The sequence below is a fragment of the Ochotona princeps genome, chromosome 2 (assembly GCF_030435755.1).
Source record: "Ochotona princeps isolate mOchPri1 chromosome 2, mOchPri1.hap1, whole genome shotgun sequence".
NCBI lineage: Eukaryota > Metazoa > Chordata > Mammalia > Lagomorpha > Ochotonidae > Ochotona > Ochotona princeps.
The window spans coordinates 26,953,548-26,971,801 of record NC_080833.1 but is presented as its reverse complement, the minus strand read 5'-3'; the positions used below and the strand labels follow the sequence as shown (position 1 = coordinate 26,971,801).

The 18,254-nt window shown below is 56.6% G+C and overlaps 3 protein-coding genes across 3 annotated transcripts; 1 reads left to right on the top strand and 2 right to left on the bottom strand.

The window, feature by feature from the left end:
* Nucleotides 1–2,919: 2,919 nt before the first annotated feature.
* ADPRS (ADP-ribosylserine hydrolase) lies at nt 2,920–8,285 on the bottom strand. The gene is made up of 6 exons (XM_004591583.3): nt 7,802–8,285; nt 5,839–5,935; nt 4,561–4,768; nt 4,292–4,476; nt 4,004–4,104; nt 2,920–3,556 (listed from the first exon to the last, which is right to left on the bottom strand). Exons 1-6 carry the CDS (start codon nt 8,268–8,270, stop codon nt 3,264–3,266), a joined length of 1,353 nt encoding a protein of 450 aa, XP_004591640.2. The 5' UTR covers nt 8,271–8,285; the 3' UTR covers nt 2,920–3,263.
* Nucleotides 8,286–8,525: 240 nt separating this feature from the next.
* Nucleotides 8,526–12,235, bottom strand: TEKT2 (tektin 2). Its single transcript, XM_004591584.3, has 9 exons — nt 12,053–12,235; nt 11,841–11,966; nt 11,459–11,664; nt 10,262–10,405; nt 9,816–9,930; nt 9,469–9,576; nt 9,210–9,353; nt 8,974–9,053; nt 8,526–8,827 (listed from the first exon to the last, which is right to left on the bottom strand). The coding sequence occupies exons 1-9, from the start codon at nt 12,206–12,208 to the stop codon at nt 8,614–8,616; spliced, it is 1,293 nt and encodes a 430-aa protein (XP_004591641.2). The 5' UTR covers nt 12,209–12,235; the 3' UTR covers nt 8,526–8,613.
* Nucleotides 12,236–12,961: 726 nt separating this feature from the next.
* Nucleotides 12,962–15,753, top strand: LOC101519381 (magnesium transporter protein 1-like). The gene is made up of 2 exons (XM_036494242.2): nt 12,962–13,038; nt 14,628–15,753. Exons 1-2 carry the CDS (start codon nt 12,979–12,981, stop codon nt 15,642–15,644), a joined length of 1,077 nt encoding a protein of 358 aa, XP_036350135.2. The 5' UTR covers nt 12,962–12,978; the 3' UTR covers nt 15,645–15,753.
* Nucleotides 15,754–18,254: the final 2,501 nt, after the last annotated feature.

Below are 18,254 nucleotides of genomic sequence, written 5' to 3'. Positions count from 1 at the left end.
TCCTTTCTGCTGGCCCTCAGGCTACCTGCTCAGGCTATAGGATGTGGCCTCCCTTGTGGCCATTGGCTGGTCTCCCTGGTTCCTAGGGCCTCATTGAATGATAGAAGGCTCCCTGCACTTTTTTTTGTTGTTTCCTCCAGGGGACAGGGTGTGAACAGGACAGTGCAGGTGGCCAGTGGGGTCACTGCCAGGACCACAGTGGCCCCAGGGGTGTTGCAGTGGTGTTAGACCAATCCACAGCAGGTACAGCTGGGTACCTTCTCTGCAGGATCCTGGAAAGGACCAGCCCTTTTCACTGCTCCAGCCATGGCCACAGGGAAGGCGGTTCGGGAGGAGCTGGGCCCAGGCATTTATGCCCATGTCCCTTCCCCAGCTTGGGCTCTGCCTTGGCATGAGCACACTGATCTGCAGGGGGATGCCCCCGGTCAGAGAGTGTGAGCTCTAGCAGCTGGAGATGCCCAAAGCAGATCATGGCTCGAGGTGGGACTGTCCATCCACAGACCTCACTGCTGCTCCGTTTCTCTTTCCCTGCCAGGCAGGCTGCCCCATGTGGAGGCTGCCCTGGGCAGGGAGGCACTTGTCTGGCTCTGTGACCAGGGAGCACACGAGCCCTAGGATGAAGGCTCTGCTTGCCTTTCCCTAATAAGAACCACATGGTGTGTACTTGTGTCTACCAGCCGGGCTAAGTCTGGGGGCTTCCTCTCTTTCACCCTCTGGTTCCAATTTCCTGTTCTAAGCAGGATTAGGACCCCAGCTGACGCCAGCAGCAGCCCGCTGCAGCAGTGGGCTCTGGGTCCTTCTGCCAGGTCACAGCCCTTCTGCAAGAGCCCTGGGAGAGCCCAGGCACTGGGCCCTCTTCTAAGCTGGGACTGGGGCAGGGGCAGGGATGGAGGACAGCTTCCCAGTGGCTCAAGGCTCTTCCCCAGCCCTCCTTGCTGGTAGGCGATCTGGGTGCATTGCTTTGATTGTGGCCAAATCCTCAGTGCCCATGCTGGAAAGGGAGGCTGGCTGCTGCCGGGTGCCCAGCTGAGCTGTGGTCCCGAGGCTACGTGCCAGTGCTGTTCTCATGCCCAAGACTCCTCCAAACAAAGGACACCATTTCACCAATTTCACTCTGTTGAGGAAAAAGCCCAGATTTTCCAGTGATGCCTGAGGGACAGCCTCCAGCTGGGGCCCAGGGTGCATTTCCTTTTCCTTATTGCCTGGGAAGAGCAGCTGAAGGCTCCAGCTACACCTGATGGGGCACCTTTGCTCAGCCACCACCTTTCCGGGTCAAAGCCACCACAGCCCCATGTCAGAGAAGAATCTGGATGGGCAGAAATTAACTGCCTTTTGGATGGGACACCCCCTGCTCCCCAACAAGACAAAACAAAACAAAACAGGAGCCGAGCTTCCGCCAGCGTTGACTCCCGGAGCCCCAAGGAAGGGGTGGCTGGCATTTCTGAGATGTTTCTGGGATTTGAGCTGCAGGTGTTCACTTAACAGACTGGCTTGGATAAACAGGTGGGAACTATGAGAACTACATTACTTTGTGCATTTTTATACTCTAGTTCCTAATTTCTTTTTTAAAGGCTAAAGTTTAAATGTTTTCAACTAGTGATTGGTAGAGGAAGCTTCGTTCTCCACATACTTCTGTGTCACGCAAGATTTGGGAAAAAAAATGCACTTGGAAATCAAAGGAAACAGGACTTCTGAAAAGAAAAACAATCTGATTGTATTGACGCAACTTCAATAAAACCTGTTGTACAAAATGTTGCTGTGCTGGGTCTGGCATGGGTACAGAGGCAGGTCAGCTTCGGGCCACTGTCCCAAGAGCCCTCTGGGGGTGGCTCAAGTACCAGCACCCCCACCGGGGGTGTCACATTGCTCACCAACTCCCTAGCCAGCCAAGGGCTCTGCCACCCCCACCGCAGAAATGTCTCATGCTCCTTGGCTGCCTGGGCTCTGCAGTAAGCAAGCACCATTGGGCACACTGGGAGCCCCAAGGCCTGCACTGGTTGGAGCAAGGGGAGATGAACAGGACTGAGTTTTGCTGGAACATTCCTGCAGGATCTTGGGGGCAGTGGAGCATGACAGCTGGCTCAGGCCTGATGGCCAAGTTTCAACATCTGAGATGAATTATGAATGAAATTGTGCATCCTTACTCCCGAGGGTGGGGCTGTTGACTGGCCCCACGCTGCCAGGGCTGGGGGAGCTGTCCTGGGTGGACCCAATCAGCTTACCACCTATCATGCTCAGCAGCGAGGCCTTGGGGATTGGATAGTGGACCTGAATGACCCCGCCCCGGCCTGGAGGACAGGAACCCCAGCCGCTGGGAACTCTCAGGGCAGCCGCAGAGCTGGGCACACTGGACTCCCTGGCAAAGCCTCCAGACCACAGAGCATCCCTTGCAGCAGAGGGAGGGAGCCCTTCCTCTTCCTTCTCTTTTCTTCAAAGTGGGTGCTGTCCCAGGGGAGGCCCTTTGCTTGCGTCCTGAGACACAGTGGGAGGCACCAGAGGGGATGCCCATGTGTTGTGAGAAGGGTGGCCTCCTACTCAGTTCCTATTCTGACCCTGCCAGAACTGGGTCCTGCTTGGGGACAACCTGGCTTGGTCCTGCCCTCTGCCTTGACATAACTGCCCAGGCTACTGGAGTGATCTTCAACAGGAAGTGACATGTCATGCCTGCCAGGGCCTTCCTGGCTGAAGGATGCAGCCAGTGGGAAGGAGCGTAGGATTCGGCTCTCTACGCTGGGGGCCCAGTGCAGATGGTGCCATAGGCTCCAGAGGTCAGGCTGCTGTGGTGGGAGCAGGGAGGCACTCAGGGCAGAAGAGAACCATAGCAAACAGGGACAGGATTTTCTGGGGCCTGTTTATTGCTGTGATTTGCACCAGAGGCTGTCAGCCAAGCCCAGGATGGCCAAGGGTCAGGCATGGACCTGATAACCAGCCTTTGATCCAACCTACTGCTCAGCAACCGACCCCAGCAAAAACAGGCTTCTGGCCAGTTTGTAACAATCCAGCCTGGAGAACTGATGCCACTGCACCTCCCCGAATTCCATGTCCTGGATGCAAAAGGAAAATGGCCTCAGTAATTCCCTCCAAGAAGACTTGCCTGGCGCTTCCCATGTCTGAGGAGCTGGCGGCCCAGGCCTCTGCTGAGGGTTCCAGGAAATGTCCCAGCATATACTCGGCCAGCGCAGTCAGGCCTTCAGGACCTCAGGACTTTCAATCGGGGCGGGAGTTGGTCCCAGGGGACACGGCAGAATCAGCAGCTGTGGCATTCACAGACTCTTCTGGAAGACCCGGTGCAGGCTCTGGGCCAGGACGTCTGTCTCCTGGTAGCCCTCGCAGCTCTGCTGCCAGCTCTCTGGCACCTGATCCATCCCATAATAGGCCCCGGCGATGGCCCCGGCCATGGTGGCAATGGTGTCTGTGTCCCCACCGAGTGAGATGGAGTAGATCAGAGTTCTCTGGAGGCTGTTGAAGGCGGGCGGGATCTCGGGGTCAGGCTCCATGCAGCGCAGGAAGCAGTAGATGGCGGTGGGCACGGACTCAAAGGCCGCGATGCCATTGCCTGCAGGAAGCCATGGGTTTAACTTGCTCCACACCCCTGATTTCCTCCCATTTGCTCAGCTGCAAGCAGGGGTGCAAGCCAGACCCCAGACCCGGACTCTCTGGTTGGAAAGCCTGACCCCACCAGGGCTGTGCGACTGGGCAAGCCACCTCATCACGGGGATTCCTATTTCTAGGTTCAACTCCTCAATGTAGACAGCCCCCAGAGGGGCTGCTGAGAGGATGGAGTGAGACTGTGGGGGACGGTCAGAGTGCCCACTGCCAGCCCTGGCATAAACACTGCAGGCCAGCTGCTGCTGCTCCCTGCCAAGGACACCACGGAGCCTGGCAGCCAGACACAGGTGTGATGGCAAGCATGCCATTTGCTCACACCCCCACCCCCCCGAGCCTGAGGCCACCCTAAAGGAAAACAGTGTGAGGGGATAAGCCTTGGGCAGAGTCCACTCACCTAGCTCAGATACCACCTCCTCTCTGGTCACCGAGTCCTGGCCCAGCAGCTCTCCAATTTTCTTCAGTCGGCTGGAGAATGGCCGCTCCTCCATGCCCAGCCTGGGGGAGGGGGAGGCAGGGTCAGGGAAGAGAGACTGCAGGCTCTTGCCAGGGCACCGGGGGCTGGCGGGGGGTTAGATAAGAGCAGGTCATCTTGTTCTCTGCCACCCCGAGAGATTCCAAACCCACTAAAGGGGCTCCCTGCCCTCCCCAGCCCCCATAAGCCCTGCCTCCAGCCCCAACTTACTCCCTGGCATCCAGGACAGCCTGGGCATCCCCTTCCAGCCCCTCCATGTGGCCCAGGAGTTGCTCGAGGAAGTGCTCCCTGGAGGACTCCCCCTGCAGAGCCAGGTGCACAGCCAGGGCCTGTAGGATGGCCCCATTGTAACCCAGGGAGGAGGCGTGGGTCAGCTGGGCCGAGAGTCGGGCAAACTAGGGAGAAGAAGAGCTGCTGTCCCAGGGCCCCCGTGGCAGCAGAGCACGCGGAACCCTGAGGGCGGCCCGCCCCGGGGGTACCTTCTGCACATCCTGGGTGTTGCTATAGGCCAGGGGAATGCCAGCTACCCGCATGGCACCCCCATTGCCATAGGAGCCCTTCCCATTAAACTGGGCACGGGCAGGCTCATAGACATCGCGACACTTGGGGTTCAGGAGTTTCTTAAAGACGGTGATGACGCCAGCCCCATAGCCCCGGTCAGGGTCTTTCTTGTACTCTTCAGCAAACCTAGGGGAGAGAAGAAAGCCAGAACTGGGGTTTAAGATTCCCCTAGGGGGGCTCGGCAGCCTGGCCTAGTGGCTAAGGTCCTCGCCTTGATCCCATATGGCTGCTGGTTCTAATCCCGGCAGCTCTACTTCCTCTCTCTCTCTCCTCCTCTCAGTATATCTGACTTTGTAATAAAAATAAAAAATAAATCTTAAAAAAAAAAAAAAAAAAAAAAAAGATTCCCCTAGGGGCCAGCGCTGCAGCACAGCCAGTTAAGCTGCCATTTGCAGCACAGGAATCCCATGTGAGAGCCGGTTTGGTCCCGACTGTTCCACTTCTCATCCAGCTTCCTGCTCATGTTACCTGGGAAGGTAGCAGAAGGTGGCCCAAGTACACAGTCCCTGTCATCCATGTGGGAGACCTGGAAAAAGTTCCAGGGTCCTGGCTTTGGTCTTACCCAGCCCATTTCAACCACTTAGGGAGTGAACCAGTAAACAGAAGATCTCTACCTGTAATTCTGCTTTTCATATAAATAAGAAATCTTTTTAAAAGGGGGAAGATATCCCTCAGGATTACAAGAGAAATCTTATTGGTTTGCAAAAAGAGGCAGTAGGGGGATCTGAGGAATTGATGCCAGAGGTACTGGTTTTAAAAAAAAAATCAAAAATCAAAAAACAAACAAACCAAAACCACTTTATTTGAAAGGCAGAGTTACACAGAGAGGGAGAGGTATAGAGACCTTCGGTCACTTGATTCACTCCCCAGCTGGCTGCAATGGCTGGAGCTTCATCCACGTCTCCCATAAGCACGTGGGCCATCCTCTGTTGCTTTCCCAGGTGTGTTAGCAGGCAGCTGGATGGAAACAGAGCAGCTGGGACTCAATCCAGTGCCCACATGGGACACCTGTTTTAGGAGGCAGCTGTGGCACACAGCGGTGACAACGGTGGCACTGTTGTTTTTAGCTTGGGGGGCTGGGTCAGTCTGAGGAACAGAGTCCTGCGGGGCTGGGGTTGGCGTCCTAGGCATGCAGACATCCCTCTAGCCAAGGGGGTTCTGCCCACCTGCTGCTCCCAGGCCACCCAGCCCCTCACCTGTGAGCCATGTCCACCTCGTCGAAGGCCTCCTTGGCCAGCAGGGACTGTACCAGCGCCCTGGCCATGGCCGTGTCATCTGTGTAGTACAAGGCTTCTGTGGACAGAGGATGGGTGAGGGCGAGCACAGGTCTCAGGATAAAGCCCCCCTGCTGCTTGCCGCCTCTTAGCATCGTCCTTCAGTCCCCTCTAGCAGTGGGACGCCAAGCGCCTCCAGTTTCCCAGCCCTGAGACTTGCAAACATTCGGACTCCCGCACAAAGACCTCCCACCCTCTCCTGGGCTGACAACGCCACGGCTCCAGCCCACAGGACACCACCCTCCCAGTCACATCCATGCCTCTCAGCCAGCATAGATGAGCAGCCAGGGAATTTTCTGGAAGACAGCAGGCATTTGGCACAGTGCTAAGATGGCACTCAGGATGCCTGATCAAGGCTAGGCTCCCTTCTGTCTCCAGCTTCCCGATGCGCACCCTGCATGGCAGCACGGTTCAGATCCTTGGTCCCTGCCACGCTTGTGGGACACCAGGGTTTAGTTCCCTGGTTCCTGGGATTGACACTTGGGGGAGTGAACCAGCAGATGGGAGCTCGCTCGCTCTCTCAACTTCAAAACAAAATTCCTCCCTCAGCAGGTCACTCCCCGCACCCCGCTCTCCTCCCAGTGACCATCTGTTGCCTTTAGGGGGAGGTCCACACGAACAGCCCTGGCACCTAAACCCACTGCTGCCCACACACCCTCAGCACCCATCTCAGAGCAGTCCCTCCAGAACAGACCCTTACCCTGCATCTCCTTCTCTGCCTGCCTGTGCATGCTGCCCTGGCACTGCCAGGAGCATGTTATTGTGACTTCTCTCGTGGGGGTTATGGAAAAGGGTGCAGAACCCTCCACAGAGCCCCCCTCTCCCCACCCCTACTGCACCGCACCTGGTACATCCCCGCTCCAAAGCCCACTTTCTCCTTTCTTTTCTTAGCTGGCCCCATCCACAGCTACACTCTCACTGGAGGGCGGTTACGTCTACTGACATGGTTTCTTTCTGTGTAAGCCATTTAAGCAGAAAAACACACACACGTTTATTTATTTGAAAGGCAGAGTTAGAGAGAGAGGGCCAGACAGAGTGAGGTCTTCCAGGGGCAGGTTCATGTCCCACACAGCTGCCAAGGCTGGGCCTGGCACACAGTGGCCAGGGCTGGGCCTGGCAGAGACCCAGGTGTCTGGACTCCACCGACCATCTCCTACACGGGTAGCAAAGGCCCACGCACTTGGGCCTTCTTCAGCTGCTTCCCCAGGTGTATCAGAAGGGAACTGCATCGGGACAGGCCCCTCTGCGTGGGCCCATTACAAAAAGTTGGCTTTTCTGTCACATCGAAAGGGTTCTAAAAACACTGTCCAGCAATAACACATTTGTTCCTCCTCTTAGCATGAAAGCTAGAAATTTTAAAGATTCCCTATTATGCCTCTGACCTCCACCAGAGCAATCGCTGCTCATCGCCCCTTCCCTTTCAGGCCAAACCATTTCGTGTGCTCATTTTCCATGTCCCCCTCTGGGCTGACAAAGTCGCTCCAGGAGCCGACACTGGCTCCTCCCCAGGACTAAGGGTGCGATCCTTCTATGAAGGACATTCTTGCTGACCTCCCGGGCAGGGCAGGGCAGGGCCAGGCACACCTTAGAGGCGCAAGCTCAGGGCTGAGGAGGAAGGACCCTGCCCGCTGTGGGCAGGACGCATGAACCGGCTCGGGGTGGACACCACGTCCAGATCTGCGGCCCGCAGGGTGGAGGACGCCGTCGCGGAGACCCGGGAAGGCGGAGCTCGGACGTGGCTCGCCCGACACCCTCCCTGACTGCCGCGGCGTCTCCGCCCGACACTGTCTCCGACAGCCGCGGCGGCCCCGCGTCCTTCCCCCCGTCCCTCCCTCCGTGTCCGCGCAGTGTCCCCGCGTCCACCACGTGCGCCGGCCCCGCCCACCTGTCCGCGCACTGCCCGGCGCGTCCGGGTCCGGCTCCAGGCTCTGGACGTGACGCAGCACTGACGTCAGGTGGACGGTGTCGTGCGCCTCGTAGACAGCGCCCACGCAGTCCCCGAGCAGCGCTCCAGCCAGGCAGCCTCGGAAGCGAGAGAGGGAGCGGGCCGGGCCGGCCCCGCCGCAGCCCGCCGCCATGGCCGCCGCCGTTCGCGCGCTGGACAACCCTCCACTTCCGGTGTCGCCGCCGCCGCTGCTTTCCCGGGGTTCTGGTGGCGCTCCCTCACCCACAGCGCCACCCAGCGGCCTGGAGTCGCGGCGACCCGCAGCCGGCGCCCGCCGCTGCTTGGTTCTCTGCTTCTCTGTCCGCGCCAACTGGCTGGACGCTCGTAGGTTCCTGACGCTCGTAGTAGGCACTGAGCCAGACCCCGTGGGGTCACTCAGGCCACATGCCTTGGACATACAACTTAGCATCGGCAACCCTAGCTCAGGCTTGGGCCATGCTCCCCTTTCCTCCCTCTTCTCTCCCCCAAATGTCATCCTGGGCATCAGAGGGGCAGAGCTAAGCTACCTACAGGCTGGCTCCCTGGCTGGGGTAGCGGTAGGAAGGAACTGGATCTGGAACACATAGTGTTGGAAGACGATGTGTACCCACCACCCCCTTCACATACAGGAGGGTCTGGACTTGCTGGCTGCAGTGGGTGTGGGATGGGTAAGAGAACAATCTGGTCTGGAAACAGCAATCTTTATTAAATTCATCCTGTGCCCCCACCTCCCTGTCTCGCCTAACCTTCCCATGCTCCCTCATCCCTGGAAGCTAGGCCAGCTCCAGCTGGCATCTTTTAAGCGGACTTAGAGTGCGGTTTGTGGTCCGGGTGAAGGTGTCCACCTCGGGCACAAACTTCTCCGCCGGCACAGTCAGCTTGCGCCGCGTGTCCAGGCACTTGGTGTCCAGCAGCATAGAGTTGGCCTTGCAAGCGATGTCAGCCTGCAGCCGGGCCAGGTGCTTGAATAGGGCATCCAGAGCATCCCTAGAGAGAGGGCATTTCGGCCCAGCACTCCTGCATGAGCCTGGGAGGGTCCAGGTGAACCCTTCCCCTCCTTAGCCTGTAGGCAGGACCATAGCCCAAGAGAGCCAGGAGGCCCCCCCCCGGTGGTGGTGTGTCCCCCAACGTACTGTGCTTGTGCCAGCTTCTGCTTCAGGGCGGCAATGGTCGCCTCCAATTGGTGAACCTCGTCCGTGAGGCCATACTGGGCCTGGAGGCCAAGAGGTGTGTGTGTGAATTCCAGGCCAGCCGTGCTGTCTTGCAGCCTGTGGTTGCTGCCCCTGGCCAGCCCCCTTGTCCTCCCCTGGGTCTGTGCTGGGGGGTAGTCGTGAAGGAACTATGCCCCCGTCCCAGAAGCCCCCGGCACCTGGTCCCGGCAGAGCTCCACGTTGGGCCGGTAGGTTCTGGCCTCCAGCCGGGTGTGGGCTAGCTTGAGGTTCAGCAGCTTCCTGCGCAGATCCTCCTCCAAGTGCCGGATGTCCGCCTGCAGCTCGGTGATCTCCTCCAGGGTCTGTCGGGGACAGGGTGGCCTCTGCCGCCGGGCTGGCCAGGGTGCCCCCAGCCCAGGGCTTCCCACTGCCAGGCCTCCTCCCTCTACCCCACTATCCAAAACCCAGGAGGCTCACATTCTTCTCCTGCCATCTGAGTTCACTGTACACTCTCTCCATCTCGCGCAGCCGCTTCCTGAAGGTGAATTCTGTTGCTACCCTCTGGGCTTCGAGTTCATTGTTGGTCTGAGGGACCCAGGAGAAGGCAGGGAGGGGGGGAGGAGGAGCGCTCAGCACAGGGCCATCTTGAAGGTGTGGGGAAAGGGTGCTACTTGCTTCATAGGGGTCAAAGCAGGAAGACTGGGTGCACACTGGGGGCTGCCCCCAGCCGTGCGGGCAGCAGGTGGGGCAGGCGGGCAGCAGGTGGGGCAGGTGGGCAGCAGGTGGGGCAGGCGGGCAGCAGGTGGGGCCAGCAGCCGGGTTACCTCAGCAATCGTTAAGACGATGGCCTCCCTCAGCTCTGTGGCTGCCTTCATCTCAGCCTCCGCCCGGTCCTTGTTAAACTGGCTGAACTCATCCCACTCCTGCAGTGTGGTGGAGCTGTGGTGGCAGGAAATACTAAGGCAGGTGGGGCTAAAGTCCCTCTTCCCTGTTCTTACCTCTTAGAAAAGCGAGATCCCAGCACAAATATGACCAACAGCTTATTAAGGGGGTGAGGAAGTCTCAGACACCTGTGGGCTGTGGTCAGGAATGGGGTGGCCTGGGAGAGGCCATGCTGGTGGCCAGGCTTCTCAGGAGTTTGAAAAGGAGCGTGTTTGAGGGGAAGTCTCAGGTGAGGGCAGACATCTGACTGACTGGTGGGCAGGAGGAGCTCTAGGACCCTAACCTAGCCACCTGCCCTGTAGGAGACTGATGGAAATTGCCTTCTTACTCCTTAGGGACACGGGTTGGGTTGATCTTCAGAGAAATGTTTGGAGAATTGAGGTTGAGAGAGAGACAGCCCCTGTCGATCTCCAACGTCTCCATCTTGCCCCGATGGTCGGAGCCGAGCTGCTGTCGGACTTCCTGCAGGAGGCTGAGAGGGAGAGGAGGGGCTGCGGCTGCAGCTGAGACAGGCTGGATGAGCTTCCTATGGACAGAGTGGTGACATGCAAGGGCAGATACTTGTCCCTAGGGACTCGTGGGAGGGTAGTCACAACCCCAGAGACTCACCCAGACCCTCACACAGTAAGATACTCGGGGTGGTGGTGGACAGGCTTCTGATTGGTTGGTCATGACTGCCTAGTGCAGGACCCTTAAAAATGTCCTGAGACCCGGACACTGTCCAGGCAATGCACAAGTGCTACAGCCAAACGGTGGATTTGTCCATGGATACAAAGGTGAGAGGTATGTAGAAGCCAGCTAGTTGCTCATTATCTTCCATAGCTGTGCTCCACATTTAAAAAAAATGTATTTATGGGGGTTGGCATGGTAGGAACAGCATGCTAATCCTCTGCCTGCAGGATTAGCATCCCATATGGGCACTGGTTCAAGTCCTGGCTGCTCCACTTCCAGTGCAGTTCCCTGCTTATGGTCTGGGAAGACAGTGGAGAATGGCCTGTGTCCTTGGGCTCCTGCATCCATGACAGACTTGGAAGAAGCTCCTGACTTCGGGTTGGTTCAGCTCTGGCCGTTGTGGCCACTTGGGAAGTGAGCCAGTGGATGGAAGTTCTTTGTCTCTGCTTCTCTATAAAATCAGCCTTTCTTTTTTGTTGTTGTTATTTTAATTTTTTTATCAGTCTTTCAAATAAAAATACATTTTTTAATGTACTTCTGTGTGAGATGCAGAGAGCGGGATCTTCTATTTCCTGGTTCATTCCCAGATATGATCCGGGACTGGACCAAGGCTGAGACAAGGAACTCATGGGCAGATCTCCCGTGTAGCTGCCAGCAGTCCCATTGCCTGTGCCATTACCACTGCCTCTTGAGGTCTGCTCTGGCAGGAGCTGGCATCAGGCTCCAGGGGAGGGTGCTGAACGCAGGCACACGGTATCCTGTAACTGCAGACCCAGGCCCCATGTTTAAGGCCCAAGGTCCCTGGGGCCCATGAGCCCCGGCAGCAGGCGCCACCCTCTCCCCCCTACCTTACCAGAGCTGCTCAAAGGCCTGGCCAATCTTGTTCTGTAGGGCCTTCTTGGTGGTCTCAATGACCTCCACCTCTTTGCGCAGCTCATCGTCCACTGGGTCCATCACCACGTCGATGTCTCGCCGGCTCTCCCGCAGGGTCAGACACTCAATGGCCACATCCAGCGGCAGGTTCTTGGCCTGCAGGTTTTGCTCTGCTGACTCCTTCATCTGGAATAAAGGAGGCCCGCGAGGCTGGTGGTGAGTCCATCTATGGTGGAATTACTCCAGCCTGGCTTTGGGGAGAGGGGACAGTGAGGGCCTTAGATGGAGGTGACACCTAAGAACTCTCTTGGAGGGCAGGAGGGGTGTTTGTGCAATGTCCCAGCTCCCAGCCCCTGCCGTGCCTTTGCCAGGGCGGCGATCTCGGCGTCTAAGTCCGTCAGACACTTGTCCAGCATCTCCTTCCAGCGGTTGACCGTGTCGATCCTCTCTGCCAGCCGAGTCCGGTTGTCATGCTCATCCCAAAGGGTCTGGAAGAAGCAGGGGTGTTGGCGGCTTGGGGGAGCTCTTTTCCCCTTGCCTTTCGGCCCACTTGCCAGGGCTCTGGCACCCCGACCTGGTTGTTGGTATCATTGCGGAGGACCCGGGCCTCCTGGCGGATCTGGTGCGAAGCATCCCGCTGCCGCTCAGCGTTGGTGGACAGCAGGTAACTGTTGGTGTTCCAGTCGGACAGCCGGAAGCGCTGGCTGGGCTTGGTGCTCAGCGTGGCCATGGCCACAAAGGGGTCCGAAGCGTCTCAAAGCCTGGTCCAAGGCGCACCACCTGCGGGTAAGGGTGAAGATGGGAGGAAACTGGCCTATAGACTCCTAGCCACCTGAAGCCTCCTGGCTCGACAGCGTCCTCCACTGGACGCTCCAAGAGACGTCTGCAAGAGGTCTCCTTGGAAACAGCTCTGCGAGGTCCCCTTCCTCATCTCACCCACCTACCCAGGCTGCATCGTGGGGGCCTGGCACAGGGCGAGGAGGTACTAGCGCCCCTGGGGCCTAATGTGTGTGGAAGACGGTGTGGCTGGCAAGGGAAGAGTCCGACTCCAGTTCCCACTCGGGCTGCCAGCAAACACAGGTCCCGGAGCTTGTTTCTGTTGCTCCCTTGGGAAAGGGGGATAGGGGTAGGTCCCTGAGGGCTCTAAGGGATCAAAACACCCAGTTCTCTCATGCCCGAAGCTTTGCGGGACGGAGCGGGCTGGAGCGGGGAGCGCCTCCCTGGCTTGCATCACCCTAGGTTGGGGGAGCTCGAGCCCAGTCCCGCGCCACGCCCGGCCCCTCCCCGCCGCGGGAGCACACCCTGGCGCCGAGGCGGGAGGCGGAGGGAGCCGGGCAGGGAGGGAGGCAGGCCGCGCCCCCGGGTCCCCGCCGGGGGGCCCCGGCCCCTTACCTCCCTTCAGGCTCGCGCGCCGAGCGCCCCCCTCGCCCAGCTCCTCGGCTGTTTGGCACACCTGTTGCTAGGCAACCGCCCCTCCCAGCGCGCGCCGAGCCAGGCCCTATGTTTACCTTGGCAACCGCAACGTGGGCTTGCGGTACAGCGTCCACAAAAGCCTTTAGGGTAGGAACCAGGCAGCGGGGACCCGCCTGGGCTGGGGTGGGGTGGTCTGGGGTGGAGAGGGGGAGTGGGCAGCCCAGGGCCCCAGGCGGGAGGAGCTGGGGCCGGGAGACTAGCGGGGTGCACCTACTGCATCTACGAATGAAACATCTGCGTTTTGAGAAAAGTACTGTCACCGTGATGGTAGATGGGGCTAAGACTTAGGAAAAGCGAGTTTTCTGTTCAGGCGCCGGCCACTTGCAGGGCCCCTTTCAGAGGCGAATACTTTCGCGGAGTGGGGTGGGATGGGCTAGGGTCAGTCACACATTGCTGCCATCTCCCTCCCCCCCCTTCACATTCTTGAAGAAAGTCAGGAATTACTCATTCCTAGGGCAGGGAACTGAGGTCTTAGACGCAACCTTCAAAATCCAATCATTTCTCTTTTTTGTTGTTATCTATTCTAAGATGTATTTACTTACAAGGCAGAGTGATGGGAGAGAATATGAGAGAGAGAGAGAGAGAGAGAGAGAGAGAGAGAGATTCCATCTGCCCATTCCCCAACTACTTCATTCGGGGCTCCCATGCTGTGGCCATCTCCTGCTGTCTTCCCAGGCACATTAGCAGGGAGTTGAACAGGAAACAGAGCAACCAGGACTAGAACTGCTGCTCTAACAAAGGGTGTTGGCTTAGCAAGCAGAAGCTTAACGTGCTGCACCACAGCCCAGTCAGTGCCTCTACCACTTCTTCAAAAAAGAGGAAAAACTCACCCACGTCTGCTGGTTCAATGCTGTCTGTACCTCGGGAAATGTTCACGCTGGATCTTGACAACTGTTAGGTGGCCCTGGGCAGGACTGTATGTTGGTGAGGACAGAAGGGTCTGACTTAGGAGTGGAAATGTCAGGGTTAAGAGCCCCATGCTGTTGTGGGAACGCTTTGAGGGTTCATGCCCCTGCTGTGCCTCCCTTCCAGGTTCCTGTCTGTTGGCTTTGACCCGACCCAGTCCCACCACTGCAGGCAGCTGAGGTGTGAACCAGTGGATGGGATGGGAAGTCTGTCTCTCTCCTTTTCATATGAGAGAGGGGGAAGGAGAGAGTGAGAGAGGGAAAGAGTGAGCGAAAAGCAAGATGGACACCCAGGTAGATGGGTAGCTGGCCTTCCATGGGGGTCTTCCAGGTGAGACACAGGGCAGTGAAGAATGGGGTCAGGGTCACAGAACTAACCAACTGAGTCAAACCCAGGCAGCCTTGACCCTGACGCCAAGCTCAGGTGTGACAGATGAGGAAAAATTGGCCCTCAGCTTTCACACCTTGTTACCTGGCAGGATGCAGGAGGCAGGGGTTGGCTTCTGAGGAGCTGCAGACGCTGTGTGGTGGAGGCAGGGGCTGTCCAGCAGGCAGGCCGCACCCCAAGCCTGAATTCCGGAAGGCTGAAGTCCGTCTAACACAGTCTCCCTGGCCTTCTCCAAGTACGTCTTATATAGCAGACATGTGCAGCAGTCTGTGGTGTAGCTCCTTCACCACGCTTAACGGAAACAGGGATGGGGGCAGGCCAGGTCTTGGACAACAATGGCTGGAAAAACACATACAACTTTGTTTTTAAATGTTTTCCACCAGAAACAAGTAGCAAATATGGTGGTACTGCGACAGCTTTGGCGTGTACCTGTGATTGCGATGTTAGTCCTGGCATTCATGGCTCGTGAGGCTGCCATGCACAAGCCGCGAGGGAAGAAAGCGCTAGCCATGAAGGTGAACTACTTGACACATAAGGCCAAGAAGGAGGGGGTCATCAGAATGAGTACCAGCATGTTTCATCACTATGTATTACAAGCACCAAGCAACTACTCTGTGATTGTGTTGTTCACCGTGGTTGATAAGTTCACGATGTGTTCCCTGTGCACCCAGGCTGCCAAAGCATTTCAGCTCCTGGTCAGCTCCTGGCAGCACCCCAGTGCCTTTACAACCAAAGTGTTCTTCGCTTTAGTGGATTACAGAGAGAGCCCTGAGGTCTTTCAAAGATTCCAAGTGAGAAATGTCCCCAACTTCTTCTACTTTTCTGACAAAAGGATACTGTCAACAGATGACATTCTTCACGTGGGTGAAAAGGGCATCACAGCCGAGCAAATAGCTGAGTGGGTGGCCAAGAAAGCAAACGTGCACATCGCCATCAGGCAGCCTGTACCCTACGGCCGCATCACAGCGGGGGTGCTTTTGGTTCTGCTGGGCGGGTGTGCGCTCTCCTGTCGCTGCAGTAGAAAGCTGCTTTGCAGCAACGTCTTCTGGGCAGCTGTGGCTCTGCATTTTGTGATTGTGATGACATCTGGCTTAATGTGGGTTCAGATCCGAGGGGCGTCGTTTGGCGAATGGGACAGTTACACAGGACAGATGCGTTACATTGCCTGGAGGAATTCCATACAGGTTATCCCAGAAACGTACCTTGTCTCTCTGCTTTATATGTGCATCACCCTGGGCATGGTGCTTTTGGATAAAGCTGCCACGTGTCGCAGGGGCGCCATCAAGACAACGGTGATGTGTGTGACCGGGATGGGCCTCATCGTGATCTTCTTCGGCTGCTTGCTCTCTTTATTTAAGTTTAAACAAGCCGACTATCCGTATGGCTTTACCATGGATTAAAAAGGAAAAACGACTCACAGAGTGGAACAAGGCATTGGAAATCATGGGAGACATGATCCCTCCTAAGAGACACAAAATGCCTAGACCGAAATAAATCATGTACCTTCAAGCTTTGTCCAAGGATTATGCTTGTGCAGCCTGTGGTCTTAGTTTTTCTTCCTGTTAATTTAATTTTATTTTTTAAGATTTATTTTCTTTTTATTGCTAAGTCAGATATACAGAAAGGAGAGACAGAGAGGAAGATCTTCCGTCCGATGTTTCACTCCCCAAGTGAGCCACAATGGCCGGTGCTACGCCGATCTGAAGCCGGGAGCCAGGAACTTCTTCCGGGTCTCCCACGCGGGTGCAGGGTCCCAAGGCTTTGGGCCATCCTCGACTGCTTTCCCAGGCCACAAGCAGGGAGCTGGATGGGAAGCGGGGCTGCCAGGATTAGAACCGGCGCCCATATGGAATCCGCCATGTTCAAGGTGAGCACTTTAGCTGCTAGGCCATGGCACCAGGCCCATTCTTCCCATTAATTTTAGACTTACCTGTTAGTGAAGTGTATTATTCAAAATTTCTTTCTAAAAAAATATTTATGTTACTTTACTTAGAAATTAGAGTTTCAGAAAGAGAGATGGGGAGAGAGATAGTGAGACCTTCTATCTTCTGCTTCATTCCCCAAATGGCCACAGTGTCAGAGCTGGGTTGGTCCAAAGCCAGGGGACAGGAACTTCCTCTGAGTCTCCCATGGGGGCGCAGGGACCCAAGAACCTTACCATCTTCTGCTACTTTCGCAGGCCATAAGCAGGGAACTAGATAGCAAGTGGAGCAGCTAGGACATGAACCAGCACCAGATGGGATGTTGGCATCCCAGGCCACAAGCAGGGAGCTGGATGGGAAGCGGGGATGCCAGGATTAGAGCAGATCCTCATATGGGATCCTAGCACGTGCAAGGCGAGGGCCTTACCTGCTAGGCTAGTGTACCGGGCCCTGGTGGCAGATTCCTTAGAGAATTTGTGGGTTCACTTCTGTAGGACTGCAGAACCTACTGGTCTGCATGACAGTTGTACCTGGTGATGGGCCGATGTGCACCTGCCAGCACATGCAAAGGCTGGGACCTGGGGCAGACTATGCTTGGGCAGGAGCCTAGCACTTGCTGACACACAGGAGATCTGGGCTGGGAGTGAGCCTGGTGGGGGAACTTCGGGAACTCCCCTAAAAGGCTAGAGCTCCCACTGGTGAGCACAAGAGTCAGGACGGGGGGAGAACCAGGCCAGGTCAGGCAAGGGTGCAGCATGTGTGTGGGTGGCTCAGGGGCCAGGCTGGGCTGGGCCAAGCTATAGCACCCACTGGCATTATTGGGAGCCAGGATGGAGCTACACCAGATTAGGCTACTGTACTTGCTAGTTCACATGAAAGTCAGGGGTGGTGGCAGGCTGGGCAGGCTAGGTGCTGGCTCAGTGGCTCAGCAAAAATCGTTCTTGACTTTAGAAATGATGCATTCATCATAATGGCTCATAATATATTTTTTAAAAATTATTTTTAAAAGATTTATGTATTTTTATTGCAAAGTCAGATATATACAGAGTGGACGAGAGAAGGAAAGAAAGATCTGCTGTCCGATGATTCACTCCTCAAGTGACCACAACGGCATTTGCTGCGCCGATCCAAAGCCAGAAGCCCAGATCCTCTTCCAGGTCTCCCATGTGGGTGCAGGGTCCCAAGGCTTTGGGCCGTCCTCAACTCCCTTCCCAGGCCACAAGCAGGGAGCTGGATGGGAAGTGGAACAGCCAAGGCATGAACAGGTGCCCGTACGGGGATTCTGTCACATGCAAGTCACATGCAAGGACTTTAACCACTAGGCTACCAAGTCAGGCCCCCAATAATAATTTTTCAAAGTATTTATTTGAAAGGGAACATGACAGAAGGAGAGAGAACTGCAACATCCAGGGCAGCAGGGCCCTTGCAGGCATCTTCCCAGGGTGCACCTTGGCAGGCAGCTGCAAGGGAGCATGGAACTGGGAGAACCCCAAGCAGCAGCTTCAGCCACTGCCCCAGCCTCGCTCATTTCCTAATAACACCTGCAAGGGGGCCTGGCATGGTGGCCTAGCGGGTAAAGTACTCGTCTTGAACGCCCCAGGATCCCATATGGGCGCCGGTTCTAATCCCGGCAGCTCCACTTCCCATCCAGCTCCCTGCTTGTGGCCTGGGAAAGCAGTCGAGGACGGCCCAAAGCTTTGGGACCCTGCACCCACGTGGGAGACCTGGAAGAAGTTCCTGGTTCCCGGCATAGGATCGGCGCGCACTGGCCCGTTGCGGCTCCCTTGGGGAGTGAATCATCGGATGGAAGATCTTCCTCTCTGTCTCTCCTCCTCTCTGTATATCTGACTTTGTAATAAAAATAAATAAATTTAAAAAAAATAACACCCACAAGGGTCACCAAGTCTTCCCAGCTTAGGACAAAGTGCCAAAGGCTAACACACCTGGAACACTGGAACCGAGGGTTCCACATGGCTACTGTCAGCTCTCTATCCCTGCGCAGTTTGGAGGAATTGAACTCTGACGTCATTGGTGACCCAATCCGTCTACTAGAGCATATTTGTGTTTCTAACTTTTTATTTTGTTTTT